This window comes from Nematostella vectensis, chromosome 3, assembly GCF_932526225.1.
Source record: "Nematostella vectensis chromosome 3, jaNemVect1.1, whole genome shotgun sequence".
Lineage (NCBI taxonomy): Eukaryota > Metazoa > Cnidaria > Anthozoa > Actiniaria > Edwardsiidae > Nematostella > Nematostella vectensis.
The window spans coordinates 4,572,339-4,588,004 of NC_064036.1; the positions used below are offsets into that span (position 1 = coordinate 4,572,339).

At 42.6% G+C, this 15,666-nt stretch overlaps 2 protein-coding genes across 2 annotated transcripts; one reads left to right on the forward strand and one right to left on the reverse strand.

Moving 5' to 3' along the window:
* The first annotated feature begins 1,506 nt into the window (after positions 1-1,506).
* Positions 1,507-3,368, forward strand: LOC5512590 (gamma-aminobutyric acid receptor subunit rho-1-like). The gene is made up of 3 exons (XM_048725464.1): positions 1,507-1,660; positions 2,119-2,399; positions 3,120-3,368. The coding sequence occupies exons 1-3, from the start codon at positions 1,507-1,509 to the stop codon at positions 3,366-3,368; spliced, it is 684 nt and encodes a 227-aa protein (XP_048581421.1).
* Positions 3,369-4,837: 1,469 nt separating this feature from the next.
* LOC5512592 (msx2-interacting protein) lies at positions 4,838-15,518 on the reverse strand. Its single transcript, XM_032382060.2, has 12 exons — positions 15,270-15,518; positions 14,425-14,667; positions 12,381-12,562; positions 11,792-11,992; positions 10,998-11,109; positions 10,845-10,927; positions 10,053-10,231; positions 9,465-9,590; positions 8,864-9,091; positions 6,461-8,299; positions 5,991-6,149; positions 4,838-5,564 (listed from the first exon to the last, which is right to left on the reverse strand). Exons 1-12 carry the CDS (start codon positions 15,350-15,352, stop codon positions 5,436-5,438), a joined length of 3,564 nt encoding a protein of 1,187 aa, XP_032237951.2. The 5' UTR covers positions 15,353-15,518; the 3' UTR covers positions 4,838-5,435.
* Positions 15,519-15,666: the final 148 nt, after the last annotated feature.

Genomic DNA, 15,666 nt, shown 5'->3' on the forward strand with positions numbered 1-15,666 from the left:
GGGTAAACACGAACAGGGGGGACGCGTGTTCTGAGGTACTAGGTAAACACGAAGGGTAAACCCGAACAGGGGGTACGCGTGTTCTGGGGTACTAGGTAAACAAGAAGGGTAAACGCGAACAAGGGGGACGCGTGTTCTTGGGTACTAGGTAAACAAGAAGGGTAAACGCGAACAAGGGGGACGCGTGTTCTTGGGTACTAGGTAAACACGAAGGGTAAACCCGAACAGGGGGGACGCGTGTTCTTGGGTACTAGGTAAACAAGAAGGGTAAACACGAACAGGGGGGACGCGTGTTCTGAGGTACTAGGTAAACACGAAGGGTAAACCCGAACAGGGGGTACGCGTGTTCTGGGGTACTAGGTAAACAAGAAGGGTAAACGCGAACAAGGGGGACGCGTGTTCTTGGGTACTAGGTAAACAAGAAGGGTAAACGCGAACAAGGGGGACGCGTGTTCTTGGGTACTAGGTAAACACGAAGGGTAAACCCGAACAGGGGGGACGCGTGTTCTTGGGTACTAGGTAAACAAGAAGGGTAAACACGAACAGGGGGGACGCGTTTTCTGAGGTACTAGGTAAACACGAAGGGTAAACCCGAACAGGGGGGACGCGTGTTCTTGGGTACTAGGTAAACAAGAAGGGTAAACACGAACAGGGGGGACGCGTGTTTTTGGGTACTAGGTAAACAAGAAGGGTAAATACGAACAGGGGTACGCGTGTTCTGAGGTACTAGGTAAACAAGAAGGGTAAACACAAACAGGGGGGACGCGTGTTCTTGGCACTAGGTAAACTGGGGGCACACACCCCCCCCCCCCGGGTAGGGGTCTGACACTCTCACATACTTACTGTCTTTGCATGTTTGTCGACAGGGCCTCGCTGATAGCGCGGTGCAACATGAATCTGCAACGATATCCCGTGGATGAACAGACCTGTAACCTTAGCATTATTAGCTGTAAGTGCTTAGACACTATACACACATCTGCGTGGATCTTAGAATCAAGGGGTATGCCCAGAAGTGAAATTTGGTTGCTGAAGAACGGTAATATGCTAATTACTGTGCATTATGGGATACCAGATGTATCTCTTTGGTGCTCACATGCTCACAAGTGATAGTCTAAGGCAATTCTCGTGAACTCTCTCCTTATGGGATATCCAGCGTCATAAACAAATACCCCCTCCCAAAAAATAGCACATATAATTGGAGAATTAATCCAGTATTTTATATGCTGGCTTAGATAAAGTCAGTTAAGGAATCCAAGACCTCCCAGTTAAGGGATCCATAACCTCCCAGTAAAGGGATCCATATAACCTCCCTCCACATTTCCCCGAGAAGGCAAACCTTTGGGATTAAACAAAACTACAAATTTTGAAAATTTACAGCTTTGATAGTCCATATCTATGCCATATCCTGTTTATTTATTATAATGTGACGGTGGAACATCTTATTAGCCATGATGTAAGATATATTACGCAGATTTATAGTGCGACAACATTTATTATATCGCTACCATGGTGTACTATATATTCGCAGATGCATACCCGGTGCGACACTTGTTATATCGCTGGAAAAACTCTCCTGGCATCAAGGTTCTGGATGGCGAGATGTCTCAGTTTTACATGACCAGGATCACAACATCCCTCAGAAACGAAATCTACGTTGCAGGTAAATGGAGAGCAAATCAGCGAAACAAGCTTATTCTTAAATTGATAACTCGTATGCAATGAAGGGGGTGTTGACTACGAATTTAACAACCGAAATAACATATTTGCCAGAATCTTTTGGAAAGTTAAAAACGGTTTCACATGCCTGAGAACTGGAAATTAAAAATCACCAGCGAGATTCAAGGCTGGTTTCCATGCAATCACACAAGCTCGCAGTTAATTTGATTTACGATCGCAAGTCATATCTCAAACTGGTTTTAATAGGATTGCACACGATCGCAGGGTGAGTTTCATATGATCTTACACGATCGCAGGGTAAGTTACATTTAATTTTGTGATGCGGCTGGGGGGTATCTAATTTTATGTTATATAGAAAGTCAGTAAAACATCTCTAAATTCTCATTTCTGATCATGTCATTAGGTGAATACTCTGTCTTAAAGGCCTACTTCACATTCCAGCGTCGAGTTGGCTTCTATCTGATTCAGATCTACATCCCTTGCATGGCCATCGTGTTCGCGGCGTGGATGTCACTCTGGGTGGACCGCAAGGCTATGCCAGCACGCTAAGCCTATGTATTGCAACACTTCTCACTATAGCGACTATCTGGGGCAACGTGAACTCAAGTATGCCCCGCGTCTCCTACGTCAAGTCGATGGATATCTACCTGATGACGTCATTCACCTTCGTGCTTGGGACGCTACTTGAGTATATAGTGATCATGAACAAGGGCCACCCAAAGGTAACAAGGGCCGTACTAAAGTAACAACAACCCTATCATTGTAGTCACAAGGGCCATACTAAAGAAACAACAACGCTCTCCTTGTATTCACAGGCCCTCCTAAAGAAACAACAACCATCTCCTTTTAGCCACAAAGGCCATCCCAAAGTAACTAAAACCCTCTCCTTGTAGTCACAAGGGCCACCCTAAAGTAACAACAACCATCTCCTTGTAGCCACAAGGGTCACCCCAAAGGAACAACAACCCTCTCCTTGTAGTCACAAGGGCCACCAATAAGTAACAGCAACCCTTTCCTTGTAGTCACAAGGGCCACCCATAAGTGACAACAAACCTCTCCTTGTAGTCACAAGGGTCAACCTTAGTAACAACAACCCTCTCCTTGTAGTCACTAGGGTCATCCTTAGTAACAACAACCCTCTCCTTGTAGTCACAAGGGTCAACCTTAGTAACAACAACCCTCTCCTTGTAGTCACAAGGGCCACCCATAAGTAACAACAACCCTCTCCTTGTAGCCACAAGGGTCATCCTTAGTAACAACAACCCTTTCCTTGTTGTCACAAGGGCCACCAATAAGTAAGAACAACCCACTACTCGGCTACAAGGATAGGGAGAGGGCTGTTGTCAGTTTGAGGTGGCCCCTATTATAGGTGTTACAGCAATGCACTTCCCCAACCATACCAGCCTTCCTGGTACAAAATATTTTCACACTTGTCATTTCAGAGTAAGAAACTCCGCAAGCCTGTCCATCAAAACGACTCTATCCCGCCATACAGATTTTCCTTTAGGTGCTGGCCCTTGCGCCATGACAGCCATGCGTCAAACACCAACCATAAGAATAGTAGCACCCCCACCAAACCAACCGCGGACAAGGACTCGCAACCTCTCAAAGTGGAGGTTTATGCTAGGATTGGGTTCTTGTCTGCATTTGTGCTCTTCAATGGAGTTTATTGGGCGGTTTTACGGATATAATTGCAAGTAGTGGCAGACAGCAGTCCAGGTGCTGCAAGTCTTTATTTTGGAGTGTGATTTTAGAGGAACTGCACGGGAACTAGAATCGGCATTTTTTTCTTCATACAAAATGTTTTGGTGTTGGCGAAAGATGAGGACAAAAGATTCATATTAAGCAATAAGTGGACTATAAGCAGTCGAAATGGCGTACAGTCTTCCGTAAAGAATAACAAATTAGGTGAGTTTGCTTAGAGAAAAAACCCCAGATAATTGATAGCAGGTATCTTATTGTGGCGTGCAGCGCAAGTCAGCGAAATTTACCTAGTTGTGATAACCTATAGAGTATGCTTTAGCGAAACTACATCCTAGGTCAAATTGAAAAATCTCTCACTCGGACGATTGGCCACGGATATACCCTTAGGTCTGGCATCAAACACGCAGATACCGAAGTAGAAAGGGCAATAGGTTTTTAAGAGTTCTGTACAGTTAAAAATGCTGGCTCGAAACTGTAATTCAACTTTAGCTTCAATAAACTATATTGTTATTATCATTAAACTATCAATGAAAGTTTTTTTTTTTGCTCCGACGAAGGGCTACGCCTGAAACGTCAGCGCAACTACTCAGTTTCAGAGGCGTATACCTTTTAAACTCGTGTTGATTTATACCTCGTCTACACCACGCCTACCATCTAGTTTTTCTACAGCTTGCCTGTAATCTTTCTAGTTATATCATTTATCAATGAGTCACTGATTCACATGCAAACTTCCTTGCAATGGGCACAGCCCGCCGGTTCTGGTCATTTCTTAATAGTCTTAGAGAAAAACCCCGGCTCCACAAACTTCCCTCGATCACAATAGGCGTTGCTGCTAGAAGGTTATCTCACAAAACCTTGCACATATTGTTTGCTTGGTGAGGAGCTCCAGAACTAACATGGAAAAGTGTTTGTGATTTGTGAAATCAACTGTGACCAGTTGTTGTGTATGTTACAACTTTTATCCATAGAACTCATGGAATTAAATATCTAAAAAAAATAAAAGTACCTTATTTGGATTTATCCAGTTTGTGGATCGATCAAATTTTGGGCTACGCCATTAGACAGTGCCTTATGTGGTCACTTGGTGAACCCGATTAGAGAGCCGGTACTGCCTGAAACCACAGGCTTACCATCACCCCGTTGTTATCATCAGAATTATTTCCCGTAAATAATTACAAAAGGTCGAATGAAATCTCATAAAGTTGTCTTTGATGTCAATATTATGTCTTTTGGATTTTGTCTTTTTGTGATGTATTGACATCAAAGACAACTTTATGAGATTTCATTCGACCTTTATTTTGTAATTATTTATGGGAAATAATTCTGATGATAACAACGGGAGGATGGTAAGCCTGTGGTGAAACATCTCTCCTGGACAGTGCACCATAACCTTTTTGAAGAAGTTCCAAAGTTCCCTTGTATAAACTCGTCCATTCTTACACAGTCAGGCACCACGTTCTCAGTCTAAGATTTTATTCACACGAACATTACATTTGTTACAGCGCCGAATTTATCCTTTCTGTAATTAATATATTTCATCTTATCATCACGGTTGTACAAACGCACTGGGTGCGTAATTAATTAAAATGTTCTTCGTCTCCATGTTACTCATGTAAATCTATAAAATTCTAGAATATTCTATCTACTGAATGTGTGACTTGGGATCTGTAGCACCAGACTAGGTACGCTACGCCGGAAATCATGCCCTCGTCACATGTTCATGGTGAATCGTGATTGCTTAGCGCATATACACTTGACACACTAACTGTGCAGTTTGGGTAGACGAAGTCTCTAATGCCTGCGGTTCAGTTAAACTCGATAGATACTGATACCAGATGAATACCAGTTGATACGCGACATGTACTCATGACCGGAGTTCAGTTGGACGTAAAACATGCCGGCTGACCGCGGTTTTAGTTGGACAAGATATGTGCTGGTGACCGTGGTTTTAGTTGGACGCAACACATGCTGATGTCCAAAGTTCAGTTTGATGGATGCGATACACATTAATGCCCTAGGATCCAGTCGGACACGATACACCGAATCACCGCGGTTTAGACGGACGCGACTACAACCATGAGATGGCCACTGTCCGCGGCACTGTCGAGTAGGTCAGGTGATACGCGGGCGAGGTGTTCCTGCGCAAAGTCACACGGCGGAAAGATATGGAGCACATAGCTTGGCTAAAAAAGACAAAAGATTAAGTGAGTTGGTGATAACGAGTGACAATGATGTTCATACTAATGGCGAAATACCGAGTTCTGGATTCGATCAAAAATATACAAAATATGGAGTGGATAACAAAATAACGAATTCTGTGCGAGATGTCTAAAACAAAGCTCAAATCACACTGTAGCGGTGCCAGTACTCTATGAACAGTGTGACGCTCACTACAGTGGCCACCTTGACAGTTTTGTGAAAAAGGCCAAGGAAGTAAGAAACGTGTTATCTGATCGGCATCAACGTCACCATCCTCGGGGCGTCGAGGTCAGCCTAACGAGGCGGAGGATGGGGGGGGGGGGGGGGGGGGCATCGACGCTCTTAGTTCCCGAGGATGACACCTCACAAGTAACACTCGACTCGGACAAACGCGACTTCTGGGTGCTCACCTGTACACTCCCAGGCCGAGCGACGTTGATAATTCCAGCGGCTTGTTTCTGCTGAAGGTAGTTGATGAAGCCGTTCTTGAGCGCGCGTGTCTGCGCATGCACGTCTAGCGGATCCCTCCCACACGGAAGAGCAAGCAGGAGGCAATGATCTGCTTCGCACTGAAACAGAAAAATGTTATGAGCTTCATCTTCTTAGGCTCTCTAAGGGGGTACTACAGCACAATAGTTCACCCAGCGAGAGTGTTGCAGTGCAGACACTAGCACTATGAGCACAAAGAGTGCATCCAATCGTTGTAAGTAGAAGTACAAAATATAGTTTTTTTTATTGGCTAACAATGAAAACACGTTCGATTGCTCGAAATGCAGACATTGTAAAGAGACTTCACATTTGTAGCAACATCCTGTTCAAAGCCGCAAACACGATGCGCGGAGGCGCGCCCCCGGGGTAGTCACCCATTTCTCCCTCTTACCTGCATTCTCCTGACCACCCCCTCTAACTGAGACTGCTCCAGCTTCATCCTTTGCGCGATGCGTAGCGGCGGCGGTACCGTCGCCATTGCTTGGGCTGCTGGCGCTTGAGGGAGGGAGGCCTCCGCCAGCCGCGAGTTCCCGGACAAATAGTGCATCTGGACGGCGGCCGTGTCATTCTTCAGCGCCACCAGACCTTGCCACACTACAGGATAACGGCACAGTAGCTCCAGTAGGGTGTCGTCATTGGACTGCTGGGTAGGAGGAGGAGGGTTGTACCCCTGCAGAGGCGGTGGCGGGGGCAAGGATGAAGGCGAGGTAATGGGTGGGGTGCCAGGTAACCCTGGGAGGACAGCTGGCTTCGTATTGATTATGGGCGAGGTACCTAGGGGTGCACGGCTGAGCGGGGATGTGTCGTAGGGCGTGTCTCCCCTCACTGGTGAAGGACCCACAACGTCATACGGTGGGCGTGACATAGGAACAGTAGTCCTGTCAATCACCCTGCTTTTGTTTGATGGTTCTTCTGGTGGTGGGGGTGGCGGGGGAGGCGGTGGTGGTGAATCCTCATGTGGGGTGTGTCTGCGTTTTCTCTCCTCCCGGTGCGACGCCCAGGGCGATCTAGATGGATCTCTCTCCTCACGCGATAACCTCTTCTCCACTTCCACTTTACGGGCTTTATCCTCGCCATTTTCACATTCCTCTTCATTATCATCAAAGCTCGGTCTTCTATGCTTTTCGTATGGTTCTTGCGTCCCGTCCGGTGTCCACCTGTGCTCTTTCTCTACTTGATCTTGCTCCTCATGCACACGAGGAAGAGGGACGTCTTTTTCAAAGTTTTCAGGTTCCTCGACTGGCGTTCGAGCTCGCCGTGTCTTCTTCTCCCTCTTCCTTTCTTTCTTTTCTCTTTTTTCTTTCTTCTTTTTCTCCGTGGGCAGAGAAGGTTCCGGAGTGGGTGGTGGCGCGTCTGCTGCTGGTCTCTTAGTGCTCTCCGTCAACTCTGAAGTCTTGTCGGGTTGTGTGACTCTTTCCTCTTCCTTGACCTTCTTCCGCCGCTTGGCCACCACCTCTTCCTCCGTGTCGCTCCCTCGAGAGCCACCCTCCCCTGGCTGCAGTGGCCTCTTGCTCTTTTTCTCTTTCTTCTTTTTACCTTTTCTCTCTTCCGCCAACTCAGATTTATTTTCCACAGATGGCATCCTTTCACGATTCTCGGCCTTTGGAATGCTGTGTTCAGGCTTTTCTGGGTAGTCCTGGTGCTGTGATGGCTTGTGATCACGTGGCTCTCGCTCGTCATCGTACGAGCCCACACTACTCTCCCGATCTGGCCCTCGGTCTCGATCGCGATCCCCTTGCGACCAGCGGCTTCCTCCTTCAGGATAATACCTGTCACCCTCGGTATAATCACCTTCATGTCGATCCCTCGGTCCGCGGTCCATGTGCCGACCCTCCCTTTCCCGTTCCCGCTCCCGTTCTCTTTGCCTTCGGTAGTTGTACTCCTTCAGCTGTTGGTCAAAGTCGTCGCTCTCGTACTCGTGCCCAGGCCCACCCTCGTAGTTGTCCCTGTGTCGTGGGTTAGACTCGTGAGGGTAAAGGCCGTTATTGGAGTAGTTGTCATTGTATTCCATGCGTGAGTGCCATGGCCGGTACCCCTGCCCCCTGCGCGGACCCCCACGCATCCCTCGGCTGTTGCCACGCCTGTTATCGTAGTACCCGCTGCTGTGTCCACGTGGACGGTCAGGGGGTGGGTAGTCATACCGTCTGCCTCCTCCGCCACCCTCGCTGTGGCCCATGCGCTGTAGAGTATCATAGAACAACTGCCTGCTCTCACGGCTCACGAACTCAACCTGTTGACAAAGGCAAATGCTGGCTTAGCTGGATCTTTAGTTTTTAGATATAGACCCTTATTTTTGTATATTTCTTTAGATGAATATTCCATTTTATCCCATTTATACAACATTAGACTTCAAATACAATGCTACCTCCATTAAAGCCGCATTGTCACCAGTTTACTTCCGGAGGTGCGACGGAAACCTCAACCGTTAAAAGACAAAAGAATCTATTAAAATCCGAGATATTAAACATGCCATCCGCTCTAAATTATCAATCGCATTCTCAAAGAAACTTCCAATAAACACACTGCTTTCAATATTTTGAAATATTTTTCGCGTTTTCCGTTAAAAATCATCGGATATTATTATGTAATCGACCGGAAGTAAACTGGTGACAATGCGGCTTTAAGCGCATACTTTATGTACAGCTGCATCCAGATCTAGTCATCACCCACAATAGTAACTTTTTCTCACTTTATGGTCTTTCAGTGTTACATTGACATTACATGAAAATGAAAAAATGTTACAGTTGCAGGAGATTATCAGGTATTAACAAATACAGTACAATATGTGACGTACCCTCACTCTTCGCGAGAACATGGTCCTCCCCTTCATCTGTGCATGAGCGATGGTGGCAGAGTCAACGCTGTCGAAACTGACCAAAGCTTGATTGGTAACACGGTTGATCACCACTTTGGTGACTCGCCCATAGCGGCCAAAGTGCCGCTCAACTTGCTGTTCGCTAAGGCTGTTGGTGACACCTCCCACCCAGATGGTGTTAATTGGATTCACTTTGCCAAAGCCGACCTAAGGGAATAGAAACGTAGTATATGTTTACAATAACTACAATAATAGCTTATACACAAATATGTCTGAATTTCAATACATGATTCCAAAAATGCCAAACGTATGTTTTACAGATAATGTCCAGCAGGGCCCCACAATGTTAACATTACATGTTAAGTGTAATAAAACATTCAGAACATACAGCATTAAGCAAGGTTTAGGAGATAGCTGTTTGTGGTGTGTGCCCCTTCGTATAAATTTGAACCTAAAGTAATGTAGATCATCAAGCTATAAAGTGTTCTTCCCAAACAACATGTATTCTTGAGAAACAATGGGATGAGCCTGAATATTTCAGGCAGGACAATCTTATATCACTGGTTTTTTGTAAGCATACCTTGACTCTGTTACGGCCTACATATTCCCTGTCCATCTTTCGTCGGGCCTGAATAGCACTACTTAGTTCAGCAAACTGCACAAATGCATAGGGGTTGTTGCCTGGTTGTTTCTTGATATCTACATCCTGTGGAAAACAAACAATGTCAATGCAAAGATAAATTGCATGACATCTTTATGAACTGGGCATTGGATTCTATGCATGACATCTTTATGATCTGGGTATTGGATTCTAAGCCAATTCACAAAAACTAAAGATTAAATCTGAAGTAGGAGCCATTACTAGAAATGAAATAAAAAAATTCCAAATAACATATTTTTGGGACTTTATAATATATGAGCTATGGATTGAAATCATGATGTTGTGCTTTCAACAATTTCTTCATGGAATTATGTAATACTGATTTGAATATTTAAAAAAGTGATGTTGCAAATTTCTAGAAAAACCCTTGAAAGAGTAATTAGAAATTGTATATTTGACTACTTTTATCATTCTTGTCTTGGCCATTTTTGGGGTGTCATGGCCCATATAGAATCTATGATTGTTCACTTTTGTCATACCCCCCATATATCTCGCAACTACACTTACTATAACTTCCCCATATCGCTCAAAAGCCTCCTTCAAGTCCCCATATGTAGTTGTCTTCTCAATGTTACCAACAAATAGAGTTCTTGTGCATCCAGGGTCAAACTCATCTTCGGAGTAATTAGAAATGCTCCCACCACCGCGATGTCGAGGTGGGAAATCACTTCCTTCAAACTTCTCATCTGAACAAAGTGAAACATGGAACTAAATAACTACTCAGGAAACCAGCAATATGCAAAAGAAATAACAGAGTCAAAGTATTTGAGTCAATAATCATAATTGTTGCATGATGTGAACCTAAATTTGGGATAGTTACCATATTTACCCATGTATAATGCACACCCGCGTATTATCCACACCCCAATTTTGAAGGCCTTTTTCATTAAAAATTAAAAAACATGCACATATAATATGCAACCCAATTTTTTTAGCTCATTTTCCAGAAAAAAAGTTTGAAATAGCAAGGAAATGAGGAACAACCAAATAAGAAACAGAAGTATCAAAATAAAGGATGTGAAATGCTTGAACGTGATAAGATTGATGCTGAACTTGAAGGTGATAATCACTTTGAACCTCTTAGTCATCAGCAGCGCATCTTAGCATAACTGAAAAGCTGTTATTCTCATCGCTGATGGTTTGTATTTCACATGGGAAATCAAAATGGGTTGACTGCAATTTCCTCCATTTTAGAAGATGTGCAGACAGAATGGGTTGAGTAAATTCTAACATAGCAGACAACAAGAAAATCATGAAGAAAGCCTAAATAATTGCACTATGTTAATGCATATGAATTACCATGCCAGTGTTGTATCTGCATTTCAGCACCAAGAAACATTTTCCCTTGACAAACTTCTAACGCACGTTCAGCTTCCTCAGGCCTTCAAAAAATATGCATCATATCATCACTAAATGCATGTAACTGATATTAAAAAGTGAATAACGTTTTACCTTCTAAAATAGATAATTGCAGAGCGGCTCCCACCAGTGCCATGTATGTATATGCGGGTCACCTCTCCATGCTTTTTAAATTCATGGTATAAACCCTCTCTTATGCTTCCATCTAGATTAAGGACATTCACTGTTAGAAAGCTCTGCATCACCATAATATCTTAATCTACAACTGTGTGTAATTTTATTTTTGCATCCTAGTGAAAATATGAAAGAGTGTAAAATCAAGTAAAACCTTTCTTTTCACTTCACCTGAGTATGATAAAAATTGAGTAATTTCATATACTGTAAAATAGATTATATAAGAAGAGGATCTAGTGGTTTCCTCTGTGCAATTTCAAGGTTTGAATTAATCATCTTGATGTGAGATGCTAAAAGCAGAATATAGTATCTACAGTATCTAAAAGATCAAAGAACACTTAATAAACCTAGATAGCTATTTTAGTTATTATGCAAGATTTTGACTGTATTTGATCTTCCCTAAAAAGCACCCCAATCATTATTTTCCCATACAAGTGCCTCTTTAAAGCCGCATTGTCACCAGTTTACTTCCGGAGGTCCGGCAGAAACCTCAACCGTTGAAAGACAAAAGAATCTATTAGAATCCGAGATATTTAACAGGCCATGCACTCTAAATTACCAATCAGATCCTCAAAGAATCTTCCAATAGACACAATGCTTGAAATATTTTGAAATATTTTTCGCGTTTTCCGTTAAAAATTATAGGAGATTGTTACGTAATCGACCGGAAGTAAACTGGGGACAATGCAGCTTTAAGGCCTGTGACTACCCACCACTAGATCTTGTGGACAAATTCTGCACACACAAGGCAGAGGTTGTCTTTGTGGTCTTTGATGTTGTTGAGCTGTCACTGTCACTACCACTCTCGCCGTCGCTGCTAGAGCTGCTACTCGAGCTGTCTGATTGGCTATGGCTGCTGTCACTGCCACCCTCACTGCTCCTATCAGGGCTCTGTACTTTTTCATTATACGAGTCTGATAGGGATGAAAGAAAAATGTTTCAAATCAGCTCATTTACCATCAAATAAAGTTGGATAATTAGTTTAAGTACTTAGCACGTTATAATAAACAACATATCAGATGCAACTTTTAAAATTTAAAAGCAACTTTTTGTTAAGTACATATCATGGAAATTTGTAACTTCTGACCCGGCAATCAAAAAAGAGCAAGGATAATCAATTAAAAAATTCATTGAAAAAAGCCAAAATTTCAGGAATATGAATTTTGGTCTCACAATATTAGTGTTTGAACAGTTTTTTTTTTCTCTTCACAGTGGTTGTGTGCAAGGTTTTTTTTTCAAATGTCTGATACTATCACAAAGAAATAATCATCCCAGCTGTATCAGCTAGCTGTGGAGACACACCTGGTTTTGGCAAGGGTCGTTTATGGCTAACATCACGATCTCTGTTATACCCGGGTCCCCTTTGGGCAGAGTATCTTGTGCTACCTCGATCAACCCTACTGTTAGGCCCGCCATCGTCATCGCTGTAACCGCCATCATAGTTGTAATGTGGGCGTCGTTCATTGTACCTCCCTTCAGGAGCTCTAAACAAGAAAATGTCAAAAGTCAGATTAACGAATTTGAGTCTTGAAGTGAAGATGAGAAATGCTGCAAGTAGAATAAGAGGTTAATAAAAATACAATTAATGGCTGGAATATCAGATTAATATTTGTTAATGTTGCACTAGTCTTGTTGTGTTCAGCTGCTGGAAAATGGCATTAGTACAGTATATCAATAGTCAAATAACTTTCTACTCACCTCTACTTGTCTACACACACTAACCCCTGGATGAGCCCTAAACCTCTCTCCACTGCTCAACTTGCAACGAAATTTCATCCCTAAGTAATTTATCCCTTTGGATCCAAAATCCACTAATGGATGACAACACAATAACATGGCAGGGAGAGAACATATCCCGAAACATAATAGAATCTTGAGCCCTTCACACTTAAATTATCCCTGTACTACACAAATCTACACATATCCAGAAAACACAGCTCCAAGGCACTTGGTAATCACTGATTCTTGGTGCATAATGATGACACAATGATGAAACATTCCCCCATTTTCTGAGATCCAAAAGGTAGCATAACTGGGTGTCAAAACAACTTTATAGTGCACTCCATAAAAATAGCCATTCTTCTTTGCAGGTTTAAAGGAACTCTTCCACATTTTCCATGACACAACTGGATTTCCAATGGTTCCAATCCAGAAAGTCTATCAGACATTTGTAGATCCTGTAAGTTACAATAGTGGCAGCTTGGGCAAAAATCAATTTTCCAATGACAGCATGATGGATAATTGAAGCAGAACATATCCTTCCTCATTTGAAGACAAATCCATTGATCACATTTGTCGATAGATCATCAAACAGATCTGAATTCAAAAGATATGTGAGTGCAAATCCCCCTACCTAGCAGGATAATGAGTTAATTCTACTACAAAAATACCCAAGACATGACCTTTATGGCCAGCAATTTTTTGCTCAAAGCAATTTTTTTTGCTCAAAGCAATTTTTTGCTCAAAGCGTTTGCATATTGCCCTACCAATGGAGATAAATATGCTTGCAAAATTTGTTTGAATCAATTCTTGGTCTTGGTGGGTAACAAATTATTAGCTTTAGCTTGCCTAGTGAACTATTATTTAAATTTAAGACAAGCAGAGAGTGCTATTGTAAAAACATGAACAAACCAGTGCAAAACCACAGCATACCATGCAGAGGACTGTGGAAGGACTGAGAAAAAATGAACGCGAAATGCATGCATCTAATTCAAATGAGTGTTAGACCAGAGAGTAAGAAATGTGTTTTTGTTATTAAGGAGTATCAATGACATGCCTATAAACAAACTGTGTAACATACTCCCTGTTGTTGAATTCTTTAATCAGATCTTCGTCCAGCATTGCACAATTAACCCTTCTTTGCTCAATCAAACTCCCTGTAAGTGAGTGAAACTTGGGTTTCCATCTTTTTCAGCCATCATGCCATGTGTGCTTCATAATTACCCGAATTTTCTTGGTTTTATTCCAAAATTCCATAAAGAACCATTGTAGCTCTTCTCGAAGCTTGCAATAAACTCGACGACATTTAAATCTTCATTTTACCATATGTAACAAGAGATGACAAGTGCCAATAACTTCCATAATTTTATAAATCTGCTGCATACTTCCATTTGCCTTCAAGACCATGCCATCCTTCAAAAAGCCATGATATCTTGCAGCTTGGTTCTTGGATTTGGACATTACTGTGTTTGACACCCAGGCAAACCAAAGAGCTTTTTTTCCCACTGATCCATGACATAATATGATGATCTATACCATGCTATCCTTGTTTACTGTGAAATGCTGTTTCCCCAATCTCACTCAGAATAACAAAGCCCTGCAAAGTTTGCAAATAATTTTCACTTACCCCTCTGTTCGTCGGTCATACCTCCGTCCCCTTGGAGGGGAAGGTATGGCAGGTTCATGTACCCTTGATACGCCAGTTGACGATGGCTCATTGTAATCGGTCCTCAACTCACGATCCCCAATCCTGTTAGGAGATTCATGTGCTTTTGTGGCACTTCTGATATCCACAAAATCCACAAAAGATGCCCTGCCACCCTCTGCACTTCTTTTGGGCAAAATCTTTACACTCTCAACCCTTCCATATCTGCAGCAAAAAAGGAAATCAAAATGAATGAATTAGTTGTGGTAATTGGCAGGGCAGGTGGTCTACTGTAAACAGAAGGGAAGAGAAGAAGTTACTAAAAATTGGGAAAAAAGCCAGTATATTTACACATGGCGTAGACTTTAATATCTATATGGAAACCTTACACTGTTCTCTAATTTTTAATATGTATAACAGGATCCTTATATACTTATTATAACTGGGGTTTTATTGCGTTGCTTGCCTTTGGGGGTAAACCAATTTTACAAGGCTTTGATCACAAAAACACATTAAACGCACAAATAAGAGTAAGCAATAATACTGCGTGTTGATCGGTGCTTAGATGACCGGCGGTATTGCGGTTGTAAAATAAGCGGTGTTCGAATAGAAGAGTCTAGGATGAAGAAGTAGAAAAGTCTAGGATCAAGATTACCACGAGCGTAGATATTGGCGTCCAAATATCCTGCACGTAGACTCGTTTAAAACAGATCCAACGGATCTGTTTTAAACACACCAAAATATTTCCCAGAGTACACGTCGAGAAGCAGTACTTTTTAACTTGGAATAAACCCTATGATGACAAAGGACTGTTGGGTCTATCGTACCTGGTAAAATGCTTCACAATGTCTTCTTCTCGGATGTTTTCAGGAAGGTTTCCAACCCAAAGATGGCGAGTTTCGCGCACCATTGTCAACTTAAATAAACCCAGTCAAAAGGAAATTACTCGGTGGTCTTCTTGAGGCCAAGATTCACTAATATCAACTAATCATTTAACAATATTCCACTAAAGTTTCGATCCCTCGACTCACGATTTTTAGTATCAAACTCGAATTACCAGTCCGAAGAGCATCTTGGTAAAAAAAAGTAAAATCTTACACCGATTTACATTGGTCGATATCCATCTCTGATTCAGCCAATAAAAGGGCTTGTAATAAAAAGTTCACGTTGTAGGCTTTAGGAAAGATCTGTAAACATTTTTTAGTCTGTTACGATTTAAATACA